Below are 23,855 nucleotides of genomic sequence, written 5' to 3' on the forward strand. Positions count from 1 at the left end.
GTTGGAGAATGCAGCGTGGGGAAAGTCTACACATTATCTGTCACTCTGCTGTCTGTGACTGCAATCTGATAAAAAAAATATTGCTTTATGTTGCAGTAAAGCGGGGGCTGTTCAGAGCTGCAATCAGCCTGGGTAACACCTCATTGGCCCTTCATTGCTAAACAGTATTTTTTAGCATATTGCATATACAGCTAAATAAAAGGTAATCTGTGTATCTTTTCCTCAAGAACTATATAACATTGTCAGCACTTTGGTCCCACATTTTCAAGTGACAGGTTCGCTTTAAGGGACAGATTACAAATATTTTACAATAACTAACATACTAATTTGCTAGTTACATGTCTGTTTTCATTGTACAGATAGTGGCAAAGATTTAATCAAGTTACAGGAGATGAAACCTAATAAGGTGGTCATATTTGTCACCTGAAATTTCTGTTAAAAATGATTAATCTGCTTAATGGCAGTACTAATAGGATTGAAGTGATCTTCAGGACATGCCCTGAATAAAGAGCTCAAATCATAATGAATATTGTGCTGTTGTTGAAACAACTTTATACAGCATTAAAGTTTCTTGGTGAAATTAATCAAACAAAAGTATGCCTGTCTGGTGTCTGGCATTAGTAATTACTTCAATTTACATGGCTGATTGCTAGATAACGGCTATTAGTCAAGTCCTTTTCCAATTGCCAGACAACAGCAAAATTAGATATCTGCTGAATAGAAAGGCTAGTTATTTTTTTCTCCAAACTTATTTTATTGAAAAGGTCAGTTAAGCATATACAATAAGCATTAGGGAATACGCAGTTCCTTGCTCAGAGATACAATCAATTTGATGTATAGTGACCTCAGTTTTTTGAAATTTTTCTGCTATAACAAGTTATGATACATGTACTTAAAGATAATTTACAGAGATCATATATATATTTAACCATTTATGGACACAACGTATTTGAATGAATGAATGAATGAATGTCATTCATTAAATGTATGTCTTCTGAAATGTTGAAAAATTAGTACAGGCTCTATAGACACATGGTTTTCCACATGCAGGAGGTCTTAAAGGGGGTTTATCATCATGGAAACTTTTGCCTTATCTACAAGACAAAAGATAACTGCCTGACTTGGACTGACCACTGGCATACCCCACAGACTTAAATAGACACTGTCATTACAAATAAATCATTTTAAGGCTATGTGTCAAAAATAAAGAAAAGGTGGCCGAATTTGATATTTAAAATAAAGTCCGTTTTAGCTGTGATTTAACTGACTGCAATGGCAATTCTGTGAAGTCAAAGGGAAGACAGACGTCCAATGCACACGATGCATTAAATAACGGACGTTTTTGCCACTGATGTCAAAATAATGAACATGATCATTATTTTCGGACGTCTTTTGCAAACATCGGACGTTTTTTATTAGTTGTTCACACACAGTTTTTCTTTTTGTCACCATTCTTTCCATTTTTACTATTAAATTCAATGGACTTTTCATTTAAGCCACAGCCAAAGGTCAATTAGTAACCCAAACTAGTATAATGTACCAATAGCCGTCAGGCCAGACAGCTAAATAACGTCCGTTATTTTAGATTCAAAATAACGGACGTTATTTTAAATGGAGATGAAAAAACATTGTGTGAACATAGCCTAAATCAGGGGAGATTATATCATCATTACAATTTACTTTAGTTATTTTTTCTATATGAAATACAATACCATAAATTTGGCCACTAGGTGTCTCACTTCCTGGAAAACTACAGTCAACACTAAAAACAATTGCTCTTTAGTAACAGCAAAAAAACAAACCAAAAAAAAGACAAATTGCAGTAAATGATGTCAGTTGTCCCAGTGAAAATGAATGCTCATTGGCCAGCAGCCAAAATAAAAAAGCTGCCCACTGGCTCGGAGTGAAATGCGGAAGCATGAGAAGAACAATGGGCACTAAACGAGCTGCTGCAAAAATAAAATTAAGCATACACCATACCTAATGCAAGCCTTAAAAAGACAGCAAATAAATAAAGGGGTTATCCAGCGCTACAAAAACATGGCCACTTTCCCCCTACTGTTGTCTCCAGTTTGGGTGAGGTTTTGAAACTCAGTTCCATTCAAGTAAATGGAGCTTAAGTGCAAACCGCACCTGAACTGGAGACAACAGTAGGGGGAAAAGTGGCCATATTTTTTTACATGTCATGACAGGTACACTTTCAGGCTATGTTCACACTGCGTATGTTTCAGGCCGTAGTGCGAACCGCGAATATACGCACATAGTTTTGAGGTTGATGCGTTCGCTTGAAAGTATACGATATACGCCCGCACAATGTACACTACGTATGAGCTTACGGCCGGATCGTATACGGCGCCTTGAAAAATGAACAAGACCATTGTTTGAGGACGGAAATGTTGAAACTCACGGTTGTGGATTTCCATGCGGTCCTGTACGAAGTACTTATTTCAGCCAAATTGAACTTGATTTTTTGATCCAAAAGGTTCTATGTGGTTTACAGGGCTGGGCGAAGATTTCCAAGTAAATGACCTGTTTCCGAACCCTTCGAAACAAGCTAGGGAAGCATAACTCTACTACGGGCGTATGTTCGCCGTTCGTACGCATCCGGCCGCATGTCTATTTTTCCCACGCCCGTAGTTTCAGCCACACATGTACGGCGGCATACGAAATGCGGCCGGACTCGTACGCAGTGTAAACATAGCCTCAGGCTGTTTTCTCACTGTGCAAAAAAAAAAAAAAAAAGAGAAAAGATGCCTGCTTTTTTTTTAAATAACATCCATTATTATGTAATTATAATTGAAGTCAATGGAATGCAAATCCATTAGAATGGAATGAAAGTCAATGTAGTGACAGCTGTGCACACACTTTTTTTTCACTATCCTTTTACTGTCTTTACTATTAAACTCAATGAAACCCAATGAAACCTTAACTAGAATATTGTACCAACGGCCATCATTGTAATGACGGAGGCCCAATATGTGAAATGACAGGCATTATTTGGTACTCAAAATAACTGACATCATTTTTAGAGAAAAACAACGGAAGGACGGAAAAAACGACATGTTAGGTCTAAAAATGCGCCTCCTAAATGGGACTCTGAATGGTAGGCCAATGTGCAGACTCAACCGCTGCTCCACACATCAAACACATTCATTGGCTATGAGAGTGCTACTGATAGTTGAGCACTGTACTTTTTTGCCGTCCCATAAACAATAAATATAGTGGTGGTCAAATCTGTGCACTTTTAGCTATAAAATGCTGCTAAAATGGGCTCCTCTTCTCTACTGATTGATAGCTTTCTGCCTATACTGGGCATAGGAAGAAAGCTGTCGATTGGTGCCTGGTTCGTGAGGGGACTGGCATGTATGTATGTACATATTTTTTTATTTAATTAAGGAACACAAGTACTTACTAGAACACAGGGGAGAAGAAGGTGAAATGTGGCTTTGAATGATAGATATAAGATAAATGGACATCCTTGTAACAAATGGATGTTTTTCTTCTCTTTTCTTTTTTTTCCAGAATGGAAATTACTTAAAAAGGGCCTATATAATGGATATGAACAGGCATTGCCTCTATGAGTCAATCCCTTTAAGGATGGGTAGGTACCAGTTCAAACATCTAAGGAAGGTCAATTGCCAGCACTTCTGTTCCATAGAAACACATCAAACACATCAATTATGAATCTGGCCTAATTCTGATCATGTATCTCTCATGAGCGCCTTATTTGTTATATTAATAATGAAGTATTTCAGTATGAAAGCCCAGGCTGACGTTGTGCAAATTTGAACCATTTCTTGAAGATAACCTTGACTGAACAGCGAGGAGAAGAATTAGTGAGCGGCAGTAGCTATGTGTCAGTGTGGTTATCAATAAAACATGATCTGTGTGCAGATTGTAAGAGCACTGAGTTGATTAGAATAAATTTACAGCAGATACGTGGAAGCTATTCTATCATTTCTGAATGTGTTTGCAATTATAAATATAAATACAGAAGACATCAGAAGACATCTCACAATATACAAATGGTAGCTTACTGAAGATAAGCACAAGATATCTGTGGCCCTAGAAGTACTGCCAATAGTAGAAAAAGGCAGTGCTCTCTATCCAAAGCTGTATGTATAACTGTCAGATGAATTTTTGTTTGGCCAACAGCTCACTCTTCTGACCTCCCCATACATATGAATGTTCTGCACAACCGAACATTCATGTGTTGTCTACGGGAAGCGGAGAGGTAAGCCGCAGTCAGACAGCTCTGACATCAGTTTATTGAAAATGATTGGAAAGTGTGTGTGTGTATGTGTGTGTGTTTGGGGACACTTTAAATTGTGTTGCTTTAAAATATAACCATTGCTTACATAAGTTTTTTTTCCCCATAAATTAATTGCACAAGTATAAATAAGTTTGACATATTTCTTATAAAAAAAAAATTGCTTTGTTCTCAACTGATCAAACACTTCTACCTGATCATACTCTCATAGTTCACTTGTAAAATTTACACTAAGGGTGCCTTCACACTTACCGGATTTCACGCTGCGAGTTTGCATCAAAATCCACTGCAGATACCTTCCCTGTCATTTTCATTGAGAAGACCACTCAAAGATTGTCATCCCACTGCGAGTATGTAAATGCCAACCCCCTTAACCTCCCCTTTGCCCGAAACATACTTTACCTAATCCATGCTCTGGCTGCACCTGAGGCTCCCGGTTCCCGGAGGTCCTGCCCAGCCAATTAGTGACTGCAACGGACCCATGCATTGATTGGCTGTGCGGAACCTAAAGGGCCCGGAGCATGGATTAGGTAAAGTATGTTAATGGCACAAGGGGTTAAGGGGGCTTGCATTCCCGCTGTGAGTATGTCTTCTCATTGAAAATGACAGGGATTTCGCTGTGAACTCGCAGCCTGAAATCTGCTGTAGATACGGTACATCTGAATTCACTCTAAGTGAAGAAGAGATCTACATGATTATAAGTTTCACTGAAAGATCAGTTACAGCTGCTACCTATAGAAGTCCATGAACAGGGAAGGGGGAAGAAGGTGGAGCCGCTCTGGTACTTCTCTGTACCTGTGTATAATGTCCTCTAAGTGTTTACTTTTGGGTGTGGGCTATAGAGATATAGGGGAGCATTATTTAGTTTTTGTCTGTTTGACGTGTATGGTAGATGTCATCTATTACCTCCCTGGTTCTAAGTTCTAAGTAAGAAATCAAACAATTCAAAATAGAGCCTGAAGAGAGGAAAAATGCTAGAAATTCAGGCTTCATTCGACAACCACATATATTGTCATCCCTCATATGACCACTATTTCTAAAAATTCACCTGAAAAATCCGAGAATGTTTATGGAAGGCAGGGAGAAGGATGAGACTTCAGACTTGACTTACTGTACATAATAATTTCTGCCATGTAGTGCTCAACATTAAATGGTCATGTAGCTCAAATTTTTTGGTCTATCTAACAAAAGGGTTTTACTATACCAGCACTACATTGTCATAAGTGCCACTGTCGTTATAACTTTCAAAATCTAAATCAACAGTAGATGTGATGTAAGGCAAGTTTGCAATTTACATTCATTATTTTTTGTAGTTATCATGGAAAACACAGCACTTCCTGTTTTATGACTTTTTTTTCCTCAAAAAGTCAGAAAACAGGAAGTCCCGTGTTTCCCAGGCCATCTGAGCTCTCACAGAGAAAACAGTCATGTGCCTGATGGACCCATTGAGCCGTGACTTTCTGTACTGGCTAGAATTCCTGTGTTTAGTCTGGTTTTTTTCAACCAGTACAAAACTAAAAATCTGCCTTCTGGAGACTGGACCTGGATTTCTAGTAAGTTCAGCTTAGTTTTACAGCTCCGGCCGCATACTCCATTGTGTACAGAGGGGAATTTGGATGTGGGCGCACGAGGATGCGCCCAAATCCCAATTCATGAAAAATAAAGATGATCCGGCCAGTACTGCAGTATCGGCTGGCATGATCCTCTGACACCGGCCGTTCTGTGACCCAGTCAGTTTATAGAACAGCCAGTGTCTTACGACATATGAACATGGCCTATGGATGTACTCCATCTACTATTGCATGCAGCCATAATCCACATATAATTTTTGCACTGCTTTAAAACTGTGCAGTATGAATCTAACCTGAGAAAATATTCCTATGTGCATATTCATATTGTGTACACTGCTATATTTATCTCTCCACATCAATTACCTTAGCTACCCGTTCCTCTGTGACAGAGTTTTACCATTTGCTGATGAGATATTTTATATTCTGAGCCAATAGGACTGTATTTTGTGATAAACGGGATCCGTGCGACTCCCTTTCTGCTTTTCTTTTCTTTGATGAATTCCACCCACTGTTAAACCAATGAACTTTTATTTCACAGAGACATCTGGTATCATTTTAGTCTGTTTCTGTACCTAGTTTCAAAGCTGGAGAGCTGGTATGTGTTTGGAATACAAAGCGTCCTATTCAACCCTTATGCACATAGTGTTAAACTGTTTAAATTTATATTGCACATTAAGGTTCCAAACAGATTGGAAAGATACTAAGAGGTAAAGAAAAGACCCCAACAAAGACAATAAGGTCATATATTCACATTGGAAGCAACAGACACCAAATTACCTCTGCATGTATGATCGAAGTAGTGTTATCCCTAGGAGAAAATACATCATAATGGAACAGACCATCATTGTCAGCCCCAGAAGGATCGCTCGGTCTTCTCCTGCTTTTAGTGCTGTCACAGTTTTCCTTTTGTCCAGTAGGTCATGGTCCTTGATTTTTTGGTAGAAATTTCTAAAAATAAAATGTTCCTTTTAGTTTTAGGAATACTAGAAAAAACATCTTGTAAAGCAGCACAACAAATTGCATATAAATGTTACTGTTATCTTGCTATTATGTGCTCATGTTATTACAGCTCCATACTCCATTACATCTACATACTGTATGTTTAAGAAAATAAAAATAACAGGAGGTTATCCACAAGAGGTACCACTGCCTCTTTTCTTTGGATGACTAACTGGAATCTGGTCCCCTTTATTATCTGCTCTTGCTGATTTTGATTTAGTTGTTTCATGAATAACTATGATTAAATAGCTATATATATATATATATATATATATATATATATATATATATATATATATATACACAATGGTACCTTGGTTTAAGAATAACTTGGATTAAGAGCGTTTTGATTTAGGAGCTCACAGTTTTTCAAAATTGTAACTTTGTTTAAGAGCATTGCCTTCTGACCCAGGAAGTCTCCCTCACCTTCCAAATCATAGCAGATCCACTTCAGGCTGGGGCTTGCATCAGGAGACAGGACTGTGGAGGTAATCTCTCCAATGCTGTAACCCCTCTCTCCCCAGACAGAGAGTGCTGCATGTATGTGCCCACATCTGCCCTGCTCATTCCTTCATGCTCCCTGCAGTCTCTGTCAGCCATTGTATTTCCTATCCTCGCCATTATGGGGATCTGCAGCTCCATCCTGTATCTATAAACTGCTGCTGTTTTTTCAAGTTTATGCAGTTACTATACATTATACTCCACATACTGATTGCTATACTGTACAGTATTGTATAATATCACATATTCAGCTGTTTCTAAATCTTTGTTTAAAGGGGTTGGCCACTTTATAGTAAAATAGGTCAGTACAAAGTATTAGTAAGTGTGGTCACTGTATATACTAACAGCAGCTCCCTGTGTACCTCATAGAGCTAAAATCAGACTCCCCTTCACCAGGCTGTGCTGCCCTGCTCTGTTTTGTTTCAGTCCATAAAATGGCCGACATGGAGGAGCATGTGACCATGCCCTGTCCCCTGTGTCCTCCATAGACATATACAGGCTCAGGGGTAGAAACTGGGGGGCGGGGCATGGTCACATGCTCCTCCATGTCAGCAATCTCATGGACAGAAACACCACAGAGCAGGGCAGCACAGCCTGGAGGAGGGGAGTCTGAGTTTAGCTCTATGAGGTACACAGGGACCTGCTGTCACTATATACAGTGAGTACACTTACTAATACTGTACACTGGCCAACAGTGGCCAACCCCTTTAATTTGTTTAACATGTTATTCAGAATAAAAAAATATTATTTTTGGAGTGTGGAACCAATTGTCTGCATTTCTATGATTTCTTATGGGAAATTTTGCTTTGGTTAAAGAGTGATTTGGATTACAAGCACAGTCCTGGAACAAATTATGCTCGTAATCCAAGGTACCACTGTATATGAAAAAAGTAATCAGTGATAATGTATCAATTTACATAATGAACTATTAAATGAACACATAAACCATTCAGCCATTCACTCTTTGAACGGGCATGTCAACACTGTTGTTACTTTGCAGTATACATATTGATTTCTATAAATGCAATCACTTTGGTAGATGTTTGTCCCATAGAAATAAATAGGATCTGTCAACTCATGCATCTTGATCGGTTATCACTAAAGGGATGGATGAGCCCTAACCTAATGAACATTGTCTTGAGCATAATGAATATGGCACACTCATAGCTGAGAGGAAAGACAGCCACTGTTCTTGTATTCTTCTAGCAACAGTGCAGTTTTAATTGCCAATCTCCCAGTAAGGATTCTGTCATCTCAAACTACTGTGATGGGTATGCCCTAACCTGACAATGAAAAAGAGAAAGCTTGCAGGAATGTGGCCTTCCAGGGGCATGGACATAGGGGGTGCAGTGGGTGCATTTGCATCTGGGCCCAGGAGCCTGAGGGGGGCCATTACGTTTCTCTCCTTGTTATTTTGTGCTGGGGCCCATTGGCTTCAAGTTATTCCCCTGTTGCCTTCTTTTGCAGATAAAGTCCCACCATGCCTCATTCCTTCCTTTTCTGATTTCTTGCTTCCACCCTTTTCTTGTGAACCACCAAATTAATTCCAATTTCAGACTGCTTCACATGTTTCATATTTAACAACAAAAACTGTGTCCCCCTTCTGTAATGTTTTCGGGGAGGAGTCCTATATTCAAGTTATGAAATTTCATATTGCAACTTGCTCCTTGTTAAATGTATTTATTTTAGAATGAAACTATAGAGTTTTGGCCCCAAGTAGGGCATCACTGCTGTAGACTTGCTTCTCAGTGAGTCGGTCGACACAGCACTACTTGTTCATTCAAAAACAGTTACAATATTTTATAACATTGTACAATACTGTCTTATCCGTAGGGGAACAGGGGGCTTTGGTTAGAACCCAGCCCCCTGCCCCTACCAACTTGGACATACTGCTCTAGATAGCAGACCCCAACTGGGTGACGGTCCCTATTCTGACTACATGCATGGTCGTCAGGTAGAATTGTCAGCAGTGTCAAAACCAACACCAGTGTCAAAACCAAGAGAGCATGACAAAGGCAAAAACAAATAACAAAGACAAAATCAAATAACCAGGATAATATTCCAAGAACTAAATCAGAACCAGGAAACAAAAAGCAGAAACATACAAAGTACAAAATCAGGAGACAAGAGAAAGGTCAGAAAAAAACAGACCAGGGTCAGGAACATTAGGGAGGCACTTCTGGATTAGCAGGAATATAGCTGGTGATGCAGTACATGATATTAGTACATTTCCCACCCACTGTTGGTTGTGGTTGTCCTGACACGCCAGCCTTCCTAATAGGCTGAAACACTCTGCCAGCTTACTTGTATTCCATACAACTTCCAGACAAGGTATAAAAAAGCTGATGACAAAGAAATGTCCAGACTTTAAATAGCTCAAGATGAATATAAAATCTGTCTGTAAATAGCAAACTTGCATTTCTACACCATTTTTTATGTATTTTGCTAAGATAACCTATTTGGTATGCAGTGATTAAGCCATGCACTTACCCATTAGCAGATTGTCATCTTCAGGGATTAAGTGTGCCATTTTCATTTACTGGTGTGCCACAGCAAGAAATCCAATTAACATAAATGTTGTAGAAAATCATGAAGCACGAGAAAGGTTGTATCATCTTTAACATTTGGTTCTGGGAGACCCTAACATTCCCCAGGGCAGGAATTGGTTGAGCGGAGCTCACAAATCTTACAGCAGAAGAAAACGACAAGCTTTTGCACCCAGGGTGCACAAATGTTTTTATGTGTGCTGACAGCCCTCTGGGTTTTGATGGGTTAGTAAGTTTACTGAGGATTAAATTAAATTAATTTGCCAAACAGATTGGTCTATGGGACTTTATGGGCGAGGAGCAGTGTCTAGAGGAAGCAGTAAGTCGTCTCATTAATAAACACCCAGGGAAATGTACATACAGTATGTGATGGTGGAGCTACATGGCATTTGTACCTCTTTTTTCCCTGTATTTTATATGTAAATCCATCCGTTTTATGTTTTTCCCCTTTCTTGCTAATTTCTTTAGAAGGTTTAAGTGCAACGTGCAGGTCCACATTTAAAGAACCAGATGGACCTTCTTTTAAAATTTTAATAGCTCCTATTCATGCAGGTCATGTTATGTCAAAAAAGTAATTGAAATTTATAATAATGGAAGAGTGAAGAGGTATAATCTAGGGCTATATCAGTTGCGGTAAAGTCTTGGTAAAAACTTTTAACTGCCTTTCATGTAGACATACTCAATAAATGAATTCTCAGTGGAACAGTAACATATCTTATGGACATACAATAAGGTTGCAAGACCCTGAGAAATTCTTTCATGGAATGTTATAGAAATAGATCTCTTCTAAAAGGAAGAATAACTTTTATAGAAACCATTTACATGTTTAATCTCTCAGTCAGCATAGAGAATGGTCTGACTACTTGTCCATTATGAGTTAATGCTAATAGACGTGGAATGCCAGTGTATAGCACTAATGTGTGGTAATAGTGGTAGTTTTGGGGCACTGTATGACACTGTTTTGCCTTGTTCACATCTGCATCAGAGCTCCATTCTCAGTGCTCCATCACAGAATCTATTAAAACAGTGGGACCTGAACAAACAAACAAAAACAACAACAACAACAACATTAGGCTGGGTTCACATAGCATTTTTGCAGTCCATTCAATGGATATTTTTGAAATGGTTATTTTTAAAGTATAGAAAAAACTACTACATTTTTGTGTATGCTAAAAAAAAGGATCAGTTTTGATCTGTCTGTGTTTTTTTTAAATAATTGAAGGCAAGGGAAAAATGGATTCAAACAGATGCACACAATTGCATTATTTTTTGCATCCCTATCCCCCCCCTCATAAAACTGATATGTTAAACGAGGTGCAAAAAAACCTGTGTGAACCCAGCCTATTGATTTGTTCATACAATGGCTTTTTTTTAATTAAAATAACGGCTTCTAATTTTATTTAAAATAAGGTCCGTTGATTTCAGTCCTCAATGTTTCCCATTGAAGTTAATGGGAAAACTGTCCGTCAGTTCACATGCTGTATAAAATAATAGCTGCTGTCCACAAATTATTGTTTGTGTCCATAATTTTGTCCATTATTTAGCTGTTTTAGGTTGTTTACACATATATTTTTGACAGTCCTTTAATCATCCCAAATAAAAGAAAATGTCCAACATCACCTGGAGACTCTCCAATTCTGGCCAAAATGTAGAAATGAAGGATGCACGCAGGTAGACTCACAATCCTTTTGTATGAGTGCTACAAACTTCAGAAGAAAGGGATTCCCGCAGCATTCACGATGAAAAAGGTGTGTTTATTCACACATCAGGGTACACAAAAGAATGCAACGTTTTGGCCTACTGGCCTTTGTCAAGCATGTCCTTTAATCACCATCTACATAACATTGAATGGAACTTTAAAAATAGCCACATCCAAAAGGGTGTTAAAAAGCTACCATCTTGAACCTAAATTTGAGTAATAAACCAACGGCAGTCACTGCAATAATGGCTGCCAAAGTATGGTAAACAATAGCCGTTATATGATACTCTAAACATCAAATAACAGCTGCAGAAAGGCGTTGTATGAACATGGCCTAACAACCTTTTGCTATGTCCACACTATATTTGGGTGTGCCCACAAATCAATTATTCACGTTAATGTAATGTGTGGCCGCCACAGCACATTACATTGTATGAACAGCTATTATTTCCAGACGCTGTTCACTAAACAGTGTCTGGGAATAATAGGCATGTACATTATTTTTACGCCCATTCTTTAGAACATATGATAGCACTGTGTGAACAAAGCAGGTGGCATTGCATTATCTTCAGTGCAATGCCGATCCTGCAGTAAAGAACGGACGCTGATTCCATTGCAATCAGCCTCAGTTCTTTACTAAAATATTACGTTGTGTAAACATAGCCTTTAGGTGCAGCAAGTTTGAAAGCTTACAGTGGTTGCCATTCTAAGGCTTTGTTCACACACAGTAAAATAAAAGACAAGGCGGTTTTCACATACTGTTAAAATTTAGTGGATGGCTGCCATTTAATGGCAAATAAATGTTGCTTTGAAATAACGGCCATTATTTGTCATGGCGGACATCCACTAAATTTCAAAAATGTGTGAACATAGCCTTTCTGAGTTTTCAATCCACTCCTGGTTTTGGTTGCAAAATACTGAGCAAAATACTGACATTTTTGGCAAATTTGTAGTCATAACTCTTAGATTTTTCCAAATGAGCCATATAATGAGCCATATGAGGGCTTATTATTTTGCGGGACAGATAGAGCTTTTTAATGACATCCTTCATCTTATAAAACGGGTACTGCAAAACACAAAAAAATTTCTGGACCAAAATTGTAAAAAAATTCTGCAGTTCTGCACCTATCAAGGGATTTTGCTGCATTGTTCACTTTGCAATAAAACTGATATGCAATCTTTTATCTGTAGGTCAGTAGAATTACAGAGATAGGGAAAAAAAAAGGGTCATAGACATCACCATATTATGATTTCTATAACCTCATCATTTTATCATCTATGGAGACCTATGAGGGCACAATTTTATTAGCCTTTTATTTCATTAAATCTAATAGATGATATAACCAAAAATCAGCAATATTGGCATTTACAGGGGATTTATGAAGACTGGCATATTCGTAACTCAGTCTTAAATTAGGCCTCGTCCCCTTTCCCCCTGCTGAATTCACTATGAGACACATGCCTCTTAGTGAATCCGGCCTGCCGTGCACCCAACTCTGAGCCCGGAGTACCAAATCTACACCTGCTTTCAGGTGTAGATTTGAATCATAATTTGTGAGAAGGCGTAAATCATTATAAATGAGGTGCGGAGGGAGGCCACGCCTCCTCCCTGCCTTGCCCCCCCCAAATCCCCCCTGCTCGCTTGATGGTGAGTGGCGTATGACATGATATGGCAGGCATACGCCACGGAGAAGGGGCGAATCTGCGCCTTTTCCCTAGCATGCGTCTCTGCCATAACCTTTGTAAATGTATTACCCTAGCAACCAATCGCTACTCCTATTCTTTGCTGTGAGGTTGACATTTGGAGCCCTGACAGGTCCAGTACCTGTCAGGGCTCTCTGTGCATGCTGTAATCAATATTGGGGGCGGCATGCACGGGGTTAAGTCAGCTTGTGGTAATTAAAGCCAGGTGTCAGCTTTAACATACAGCTGACACCCCCTGCATATAGCACGAGCTAAGCTTCATTGCTGCAAAATTTTCAATTTCTCAGATTTTTCTCTGGTATATTTTTGAGTAAAATGTACAATGTTCTTTTATTATATAAACTGCTGGCAACATGTCCGTGAAATTCAAAGCAATTTTTTTAATTGCAGCAAATGAGAAATTTTTAAAATAATAAAAAAGAAGCAGTGCTGTCAGACCTCAAATAATGCAAAGAAAAGTTTATATTCACTTGGAAAAACATAATACTAATGTTTTAACTCAGGAAGAGTTCAGAAATCAATATTTGGTTAATTAACCATGATTTTTAATCCAAGCTTTCTTGCCTCTTGGCAAGCTTTCCACCAGTCTTTCACACTGGTTTTGGGGGACCTTATGCCACTTATGGCACAAAAATGTAAATAGTTGTTCTTTAACCCCTTAAGGACAGAGCCAATTTAGATTTTTGCGTTTTAGTTTTTTCCTCCTTGTGCTTAAAAGGCCATAGCACTTGCATTTTTCCACCTAGAAACCCACATGAGCCCTTATTTTTTGCGTCACTAATTGTACTTTGCAATGACAGGCTGAATTTTTGCATAAAGTACACTGCGAAACCAGAAAAAAATTCAAAGTGTGGTGAAATTGAAAAAAAAAAAGCATTTTGTTTATTTGGGGGAAATGTGTTTTTACGCCATTCGCCCTGGGGTAAAACTGACTTTTTATATATGTTCCTCAAGTCGTTACAATTAAAACAATATGTAACATGTATAACTTATATTGTATCTGATGACCTGTAAAAAATTTAAACCATTGTCAACAAATATACGTCATTTAAAACCGCTCCATTCCCAGGCTTATAGCGCTTTTATCCTTTGGTCTATGGGGCTGTGTGAGGTGTCATTTTTTGCGCCATGATGTGTTCTTTGTATCGGTATCTTGATTGCGCTTTTTGATCGCTCTTTATTACAATTTTTCTGGATTTGATGCGACCAAAAATGCGCAATTTTGCACTTTGGAATTTTTTGGCGCTGACGCCATTTACCGTGCGAGATCAGGAATGTGATTAATTAATAGTTCAGGCGATTACGCACACGGCGATAGCAAACATGTTTGTTTATTAATTTATTTATTTACTTTTATTAATAACCTGGGAAAAGGGGGGTGATTCAGACTTTTATTAGGGGAGGAGGCTTTTTACTATTAACAACACTTTTTTTTTTACTTTTACACTTATACTAGAAGCCCCCCTGGGGGACTTCTAGTATAAGTGCTTTGATCTCTCATAGAGATCTCTGCAGCATAGATATGCTGCAGAGATCCATGAGATAGGCACTCGTTTACTTCCGGCTGCTGCAGCCAGAAGTAAACGAGTGCCGAGCCGGGGACGGCGCCATCTTGGAGCGGTCCCCGGCCGGCTTCAGAAACGGAGATCGCTCCTCCGGGATAACATCCCGGGGGAGCGATCTCCGCCACTAGACACCAGGGAAGTGCTGCGTCCAGTAATCGGATGCAGCTGTCATGTTTGACAGCTGCATCTGATTACTGTATTAGCGGGCACGGCGATCGGACCGTGTCCACTAATACCTACGGTCCCGGGCTAGAAGCGGCACCCGGGACCGCCGCGGTTCAGAGCGGGGTCGCCGCGCGGCCCCGCTCTGAACGTCCTTACCGGCATCAGGGCGTAAATATATGCCCGATGTCATTAAGGGGTTAATGGCTTGTGACTATCCATCTTTCTCTTGATTATATTCCAGAGGTTTTCAATAGGGTTCAAGTCTGGAGATTAGGCTGGCTATGACAGGGTCTTGATGTGATGCTCCTTCAGCCACACGTTGATTGACCTAGCTGGGTAGCATGGCCCATTGTCCTAGAAAAAACGATCCACAGAGTTAGGCAACATTGCCTGAGCAAGTATTTTTCCAGCATAACCTTGTATGCAGCTTGATTTATACGTCCTTCGCTAAGATTAGCCTGCCAACTCCAGCCTTTCTGAAGCATCCCCAGATCATCACAGATCCTCCATCAAATTTCACAGTAGGCACAAGACACTGTGGCTTGTACGCCTCTCCAGGTCTCCGTCTAACCATTAGATGAACTGGTGTTGGGCAAAGTTGAAAATTAGACTCATTAGAGAAGACTACCTTACTCTGGTCCTCTATAATCCAATCCTTATGGTCTTTGGCAAACTTCAGCCTGGCTCTCCTTTGCTTCTCATTGATGAAATGCTTTTTTCTAGCTTGAGCCCTTCTCGTTGATGAAAGGCTTTTTTTTTCTAGAGCCCTGCCTTTAGGAGCCTGTTACGAACTGTTCTTGCCGTGCACCTTACCCCAGCTGTCATTTGCCATTCCTTTTGTAGGTCACTTGATGTCAACCTGCAGTTGCTGAGTGACATTGGAATAAGATGGCAGTCATTCCGGTCACTGGAGAGTCGCTTTCGCCCTCTACCGGTCTGTAGCTTTGTTGTCTGGAATGCCTGCTGCTTGACCTTGTAATGGACTGCAGTCTTCAAAAATTTAAGGATGGAGGCAACATGATGCTCACTGTATATTTCACTGCCCAGGGAAGCGTAAAACAACTTTTATTATGCTTCTAAAATGTTACCATAGAAATTAGATAGTGTACACCTAAACACACACACACAAAAATAACCTTCACCATAAAACCATGAATGCCAGTCAAAGAGCTCTTCTTACAGATATACATAAATGCCTGTGCAGACTGGTCTTACAATGATGTGTACCAATATGCGGTAAGGCACGGGATACTTATAAAGGAAGTTCCTAAGCCTAGCCAATGGGAGTAAGGTATTTTGGGATCAGTATAGGCAGGGGCGTGATGTGCATCTAGATTGGGGGTGCCTGTATGCCCTTATCCCTGGGTGCCCATAGTAACCTGCCCAGGCGGAGTTGTTGTCCTGATAAGAATGGCCTCGCTCCTGGATCCTAACCCTCAATCTCCTAGAGTACCCCTATAGTAGTGACAGCTGATTGTCTCACTTACGGGGCCCTAGACTTACTTGATATACTAGTGACCCTCTGCAACAGTATAGGGTCACTAGTATATCAAGTAAGTGTTAGGACGGGGACTGGGAAGACAAATCCCTGCCAATGACACCCGCCCCAGCTGTCCCTGATTGCCACACTCTGCCCTAGGCGGCAGCGGACAACTTGGCGGTGTTCCCTCACCTGCGGTAAAGTGAGGCACACAAAACAAGACAAGACTAATACACACAATAAAGGGGTAGTCAGTAGTCCAAGTCAGCAACGTTCTGTATACTCAGGTACAAAATCAGAGTCCAAAAGAATAGTCGAGGTCCAAAAGCCAGAGGTCAGGAAAACAGGATAAACAGGTCAGAGGAATGCTAGATCAAGATACACTAGGGTTACTAGGCTCTTTCACAAGCAAGGAACTTGAGGCAAGTGATTGTACTTATAGGACTAGAAGTCCCACCCAGCCCAGATACTGACATTTGACTGGGAGAGTCAGCTGTCAGTTAAATCACTGAGATCACAAACACCTAGTGCTGATCTGCAGAGGGAGTGCAGCACTGGACACTCCTACATCCAGGAATAGCAGAGCAGAGAAAAAAAAAATCAAAAGCAGCCTGACTGCTATGGACACCGTGCTGAACGCACGGCTCGAGTCCTAACAGAACCCCCTCCCTGAGGAGGGGCCTCCGGACCCTCACAAGGACCTCCAGGCTTAGTAGGGAATGTTAAATGAAATTTCCTAAGTAAGTCAGGGGCATGGAGATCTCATGCAGTCACCCAAGTACGCTCCTCGGGGCCATAACCCTTCCAGTGGACCAGATATTGGACAGAGTTGCACATCCTCCTAGAGTCTAGGATACGCTTGATCTCAAACTCGATTTCTCCTTGGACAACCACTGGAGGGGGAGGAGAGCAAGAAACCGCTGGAGGAGTGTATTTTTTTAGCAGACTTTTGTGAAAGACTAGATGTACCCTCAGCGAGTGTGGCAATTGTAACTTGTACGAGACGGGATTGAGCACTTCAACAATGGGAAAGGGTCCGATAAATCTGGGGGCCAACTTAGCAGATGGTACCCGGAGATGCAAATTTTTAGTAGAAAGCCATACACTCTCTCCCACAACATAGTCAGGCCCGGGACGGTGCTTACGATTGGCAAACAATGTGTGTTGTTTTTGTGAGGCAGTTAGAGTCGCCAGACTCTCTGCCCACACTGTGCACAGTTTTTGTGTCAAGTCTTTAACAGATGGAAAGTGTGTTTCAGAATTTGGTAATGCGGAAAATCTAGGGTGGAATGCATAATTACAGAAGAATGGTGTTTGTTGAGTAGAGGCATTGACATGATTACTCGGACCACTTGTACTGATTGTCAGATACATAACAAATGTAACATCTCAAATATTGAATCACAGATTGGTTCATGCGCTCCGTCTGACCATTGGTCTCCGGATGGAACGCCGACGAATGTGACAAGGAAATACCTAGATGATCACAGAATGCCCTCCAGAATCTAGATACGAACTGCACACCACGGTCAGATACTATGTTGGTGGGTATACCATGTAGTCGAAGGACGTGACGCGTAAACAATTTAGCTAGAGTTTTGGCATTAGGAAGTTTCTTTAAAGCCACCAAGTGACACATTTTGCTAAAACGGTCCACCACAACCCAAAGTACCGAGAGATGGGACCAAGGACGAGCAGGCAATGGCATGGGTTGCAATAACCCTTCTGGCAGAGACCTTGGGGTTTTAGTTCGAGCACATATCTCACAAGACTTGACATATTCCTTTACATCTTTCTGCCATGATGGCGACCAACACGAACGGGACAGTAAATAAACTGTGCTGGCAATACCAGGATGACCCACTAGACTAGATCCATGCACCTCTTTCAGAACTGCTAACCTCAGATTCAAGGGCACAAATAACCTGTCCGTAGGGACATCTGGTGGTGCTTCCCCCTGGGAAGCATTAGTTAGATCAACGGACATACTAGCCAAAATGGTACCGGGGGGCAAGATATTCTCGGGTTCCTTCTCGACTGTTTTTCCATCCCGAAACTTCTAGACAGAGCGTCAGCTTTAATGTTTTTAGTGCCAGGACGATAGGTAACAATGAAGTTGAAACGAGTAAAAAATAACGCCCAGCATGCTTGCCTAGGATTCAGCCTTTTAGCTTTGTCTAGATAGAGTAAATATTTGTGGTCAGTAAGGACCGTGACCTGGTGTCTGGCCCCCTCCAGGAAATGTCTCCACTCCTCTAACGCCCATTTAATGGCTAGCAACTCACGGTTGCCAACATCATAATTAATTTCGGACGCAGAGAATTTCCTGGAGAAGTACGCCAAGGGCCTCAAGTTAGTAAATGGTTCCTTACCTTGGGACAGTACCGCCCCAACACCAGACTCGGACGCATCCACCTCCACCACAAATGGCTGTTCCGAGTCAGGATGAACCAATACGGGAGCAGAAGAAAAAGCTGTGCTTTAGTTTTTCAAACGCCATTTCAGCTTCTGGGGGCCAGGAGGTTGGATTCACACCTTTCTTAGTGAGATCAGTCAGCGGTTTCACAATAAGCGAAAAAATTCTAATAAACTTCCTGTAAAAGTTCGAAAAACCTAGAAACCTCTGTAGTTCTTTCAAAGTTGTGGGTCTTGCCCACTCCAAGACCACTGACACCTTTTTCGTGTCCATCTGGACTGATTCTGGAGTAATGATATAACCCAAGAATCCAATCTCCTTTACCCCAAACAAACATTTGGATAATTTAGCACACAGGGTATTCTTACGAAGTCTAGTCAGGACCTCACGTACATGTTTCACATGTGAACCCCAGTCGGGGGAATATATAAGGATATCATCTAGATATACTACGACATACCGGCCAAACAGGTCGCGGAAAATATCATTAACAAACCTTTGGAAGATGGCAGGGGCATTACTTAACCCAAAGGGCATGACAAGATACTCAAAATGCCCCTCGGGAGTGTTGAAGGCCGTCTTTCATTTATCACCTTCTCTGATCCGAATTAGATTGTAGGCGCCCCGAAGGTCAATTTTCGAGAACCAACGGGCGCCTACTACCTGGTAGAGCAGATCAGGGTTTAAAGGAAGTGGATGCAGGTCTTTGACTGTTATTTTGTTAAGCTCCCTGTAATCAATGCAGGGACGCAAACCTCCGTCTTTCTTCTCTACAAAGAAAAACCCTGCACCCATAGGTGACCCCGAAGGCCTAATGTGACCCTTCCTCAGACTGTCCTGTATGTATTCGCGCATCGACTCTCGTTCTGGGGGGGTAAAGATTGAAAATGCGGCCTTTAGGGAACCTGGCCCCAGACACCAGATCGATAGCGCAGTCATACGGACGGTGAGGAGGCAAGGCATCAGCAATGGCCTCATAAAAAACGTCAGCATAATCGGAAATGAACCTGGGTAGATTAGCAGCCTCTCCGACTGAACCCAAAACAGGAACTACCTGAGTCAAATGGGAACCACAAGAGCTACCCCACTTTATCAGCTCTGTAGTCCTCCAATCGGGTTGTGCTGACGTAAACAAGGTAACCCTAAAATGATATCGGCAGCCAATTTATCTAAAACAAAAAATTACACCTTCTCCTGGTGGAGGCACCCAACCTGCATAGAGACCTCTGGAGTGCGACACGTCACTGCTCCGCCTCTCAAGGGGGCAGAATCAGCTCCAGCCACAGTGAATGGACAACATAGGGGCACCAACTCCAGGCCTAAAGACTCAGCCACCGAAGCACGAACAAAACTCAGGGCGGCGCCTGAATCCACCATTGCTGTGCAGGAAAGAACAACATTATTTGACACCAGGGTAACAGGCAACAGAAACTTGTCAAACTTTTTTAGAGGTACCTGGGTGCCTGAGTGACCCTCTGGACGATCACTCAGGCACTGGCGTTTTCCGACTTCAGGGATGGCTTTGATGGACAGATCTTTAGAAGGTGACCTGCCTTCCAAGCAGAGTGAGTGCTCCATCCTGTACCCCCTTCTAGCTGAGGTGTAACCCAGGACCATGGGCTCATCGGGAACCCCGGAAGCAGACGATTCTGTCACATTGGAAAAAGGATTTGGGGACTGGCTGGACCTTGGTCGACTTAAACTCGCCCCCATTTTTTCCTGTTTCCTTTTCCTTAGTCTGCGGTCAATAGTCACGGCTAGTGTCATGTAGCCACTAAGGGAGTCGGGAGTGGGATGGCTAACCATAATGTCCTTTATAGCATCAGACAGACCCTGACGAAATAAAGTTTTTAGTGGGGAGTCCTGCCATCCAGTCAAGGTGCACCATTGCCGGAACTCCGCACAATATTCTTTTGCGGTGCGAAGGGCCTGCTGGATGGATAGGAGATGGGACTCCGCCACTGCAACCTGGTTTGGATCATCATAAATCTGGCCAAGGGAAGTGAAAAACGTCTCCACCGAATTCCATTCAGGAGCATCTGAAGGAAGGGCCAAGGCCCAATCCTGCGGGGGTCCTTGGAGAAGGGAGACTATCAGGGCAACCCTTTCACCATCGGAAACAAAAGGGTTAAACCTGAAATATAAATAGCAGGATTCTCTGAAGGTCCGGTATTTGTCAGTGTCTCACTGAAATCTGTCCGGTAACAGCATTTTGGTCTTATGTCTTACCACTTGAACAGGTGCTGTTACTGGGGTCTGGGTCGCTGCTGGTAGTGAGAGGCAGAGTGTCCACCCGGTTGGACAATCGCACTACCAACCCTGCAATGCCCTCTAATTGGGTAGTCAACGCTTCGAGGCGGTCGGCGACCGAAGTATCGGTACTCATGCCGCTCACCTTGGTTGACTGCGGTTTTTGTCGGCCTGTGAAAATGTTAGGATGGGGACTGGGAAGACAAATAGACAGTGCAGTCCCTGCCAATGACACCCGCCCCAGTTGTCCCTACCTGCCTGTGGGGAGGGCAGTTACCCTGTTCCCAGTGCTCAAACCACCCATACTGGACCAAGGATTTTAAAACAAATAGCACAGGGATGGTGCTGACGATGAGGGTAACAGACATACATTTATCCTCAGCCTCCCATGCCCACTAGGGAGCGATGAGAGTAGATAAATTAAATCTGCTGATTTTCATAAAGTACACTGCAAAACCAGAAAAAAATTCAAAGTGTGGTGAAATTTAAAAAAAAAAAGCATTTCTTTTATTTGTTTTTTTCGTTTTTACGCCGTTCGCCCTGGGGTAAAATTGACTTGTTAAATATGTTCCTCAAGTCGTTAGGATTACAACGATATGCAACATGTATAACTTTCATTGTATCTGATGGCTTGTAAAAAATTCAAACCATTGTTAACAAATATATGTTCCTTAACCCCTTAAGGACAGAGCCAATTTTGATTTTTGTGTTTTCGGTTTTTCCTCCTTGTGCTTAAAAGGCCATAGCACTTGCATTTTTCCACCTAGAGACCCACATGAGCCCTTATTTTTTGCGTCACTAATTGTACTTTGCAATGAGAGGCTGAATTTTTGCATAAAGTACACTGCGAAACCAGAAAAAAATTCAAAGTGTGGTGAAATTGAAAAAAAAAACGCATTTTGTTTATTTGGGGGAAATGTGTTTTTACGCCATTCGCCCTGGGGTAAAACTGACTTGTTATATATGTTCCTCAAGTCGTTACGATTAAAACGATATATAACATGTATAACTTATATTGTATCTGATGGCCTGTAAAAAATTTAAACCATTGTCAACAAATATACGTCACTTAAAACCGCTCCATTCCCAGGCTTATAACGCTTTTATCCTTTGGTCTATGGGGCTGTGTGAGGTGTAATTTTTTGCGCCATGATATGTTCTTTCTATCGGTACCTTGATTGCGCATAAACGACTTTTTGATCGAATTTTTCTGGATTTGATGCGACCAAAAATGCGCAATTTTGCACTTTGGGATTTTTTTGCGCTGACGCCGTTTACCATGCGAGATCAGGAATGTGATTAATTAATAGTTTGGGCGATTACGCATGCGGCGATAGCAAACATGTTTATTTATTTATTTATTTATTTATTTACTTTTATTTATAACCTGGGAAAAGGGGGGTGATTCAGACTTTTATTAGGGGAGGGGGCTTTTTACTAATAATGACACTTTTTTTTTTACTTTTACACTTATACTAGAAGCCCCCCTGGGGGACTTCTAGTATAAGTGCTTTGATTTCTCATTGAGATCTCTGCAGCATAGATATGCTGCAGAGATCCATGAGATCGGCACTCGTTTGCTTTCGGCTGCTGCAGCCGGAAACAAACGAGTGCCGAGCCGGGGACGGCGCCATCTTGGAGCGGTCCCCGGCCGGCTTCAGTTACGGAGATCGCTCCTCCGGGATAACATCCCGGAGGAGCGATCTCCCCACTAGACACCAGGGATGACGCTGCGTCCAGTAATCAGATGCAGCTGTCATGTTTGACAGCTGCATCTGATTACTGTATTAGCGGGCACTGCGATCGGACCGTGCCCGCTAATACCAGCGGTCCCGGGCTACAAGTGGCACCCGGGACCGCCGCGGTTCAGAGCGGGGTCGCCGCGCGGCCCCGCTCTGAACTCCCTTACCGGCATCAGGGCGTAAATTTACGCCCGATGTCGTTAAGGGGTTAAAATCGCTCCATTCCCATGCTTATAGTGCTTTTATCCTTTGGTCTATGGAGCTGTGTGAGTTGTCATTTTTTGCGCCATGATGTGTTCTTTCTATCGGTACCTTGATTGCGCATACAGTATGTGACTTTTTGATAACTTTTTATAAAAAATTTTACTGGATTTGATGGGACCAAAAATGCGCAATTTTGCGCTTACGTCATTTACCATGCGAGATCCGGAATGTGATTAATAGTTTGGGCGATTACACACGCGGCGATACCAAACATGTTTATTTATTTATTTATTTTTATTTATAACATGGGAAGAGGGGGGTAATTCGATTTCTTAATAACCATATTCAGTTCAGTTCAACAAATGCAATCCCAGTTCAGTCTGTTCTACTCAATTCTGAGTTATTGAAGGGAACTGTTGTGGCAATGTGTAAGGTACAATGATTAATTGTCACACATGATACCCTAATTAAGGGGGGTGGCAGTACTGCCTAGGTTAATAAATTTGTTTTAAGTCAATGATTGATTCATTGTTATTAACAGAGTAAATGACTGGACAATGATTAACAATACCTACATGTTTAGCTGTGGAATATTAGATAATTAATTGTGTACAATGATATAAATAATTGGTAATTATTACATAATAATTCTTTTTTTTTATAAATCCTGATTTTAATTGATGTATTTGCTTTATTTTGTCGCTAAGTAGGATGAAGAGTTAATGAAATAATTGCTTTATATC

The 23,855-nt window shown here is 41.4% G+C and overlaps 1 protein-coding gene across 3 annotated transcripts in view; it reads right to left on the reverse strand.

Moving 5' to 3' along the window:
* KCNMB2 (potassium calcium-activated channel subfamily M regulatory beta subunit 2) overlaps positions 1-23,855 on the reverse strand; it is a 202,484-nt gene that overhangs the window by 19,373 nt on the left and 159,256 nt on the right. For all 3 annotated transcript variants that reach the window (XM_069973811.1, XM_069973812.1, XM_069973810.1), the window contains exon 3: positions 6,619-6,789. In XM_069973811.1, the coding sequence (XP_069829912.1) occupies positions 6,619-6,789 (171 nt within the window). The remainder of the gene's footprint in view (positions 1-6,618; positions 6,790-23,855) is intronic.

This window comes from Dendropsophus ebraccatus, chromosome 6 (assembly GCF_027789765.1).
Source record: "Dendropsophus ebraccatus isolate aDenEbr1 chromosome 6, aDenEbr1.pat, whole genome shotgun sequence".
In the NCBI taxonomy this organism is placed as follows: domain Eukaryota; kingdom Metazoa; phylum Chordata; class Amphibia; order Anura; family Hylidae; genus Dendropsophus; species Dendropsophus ebraccatus.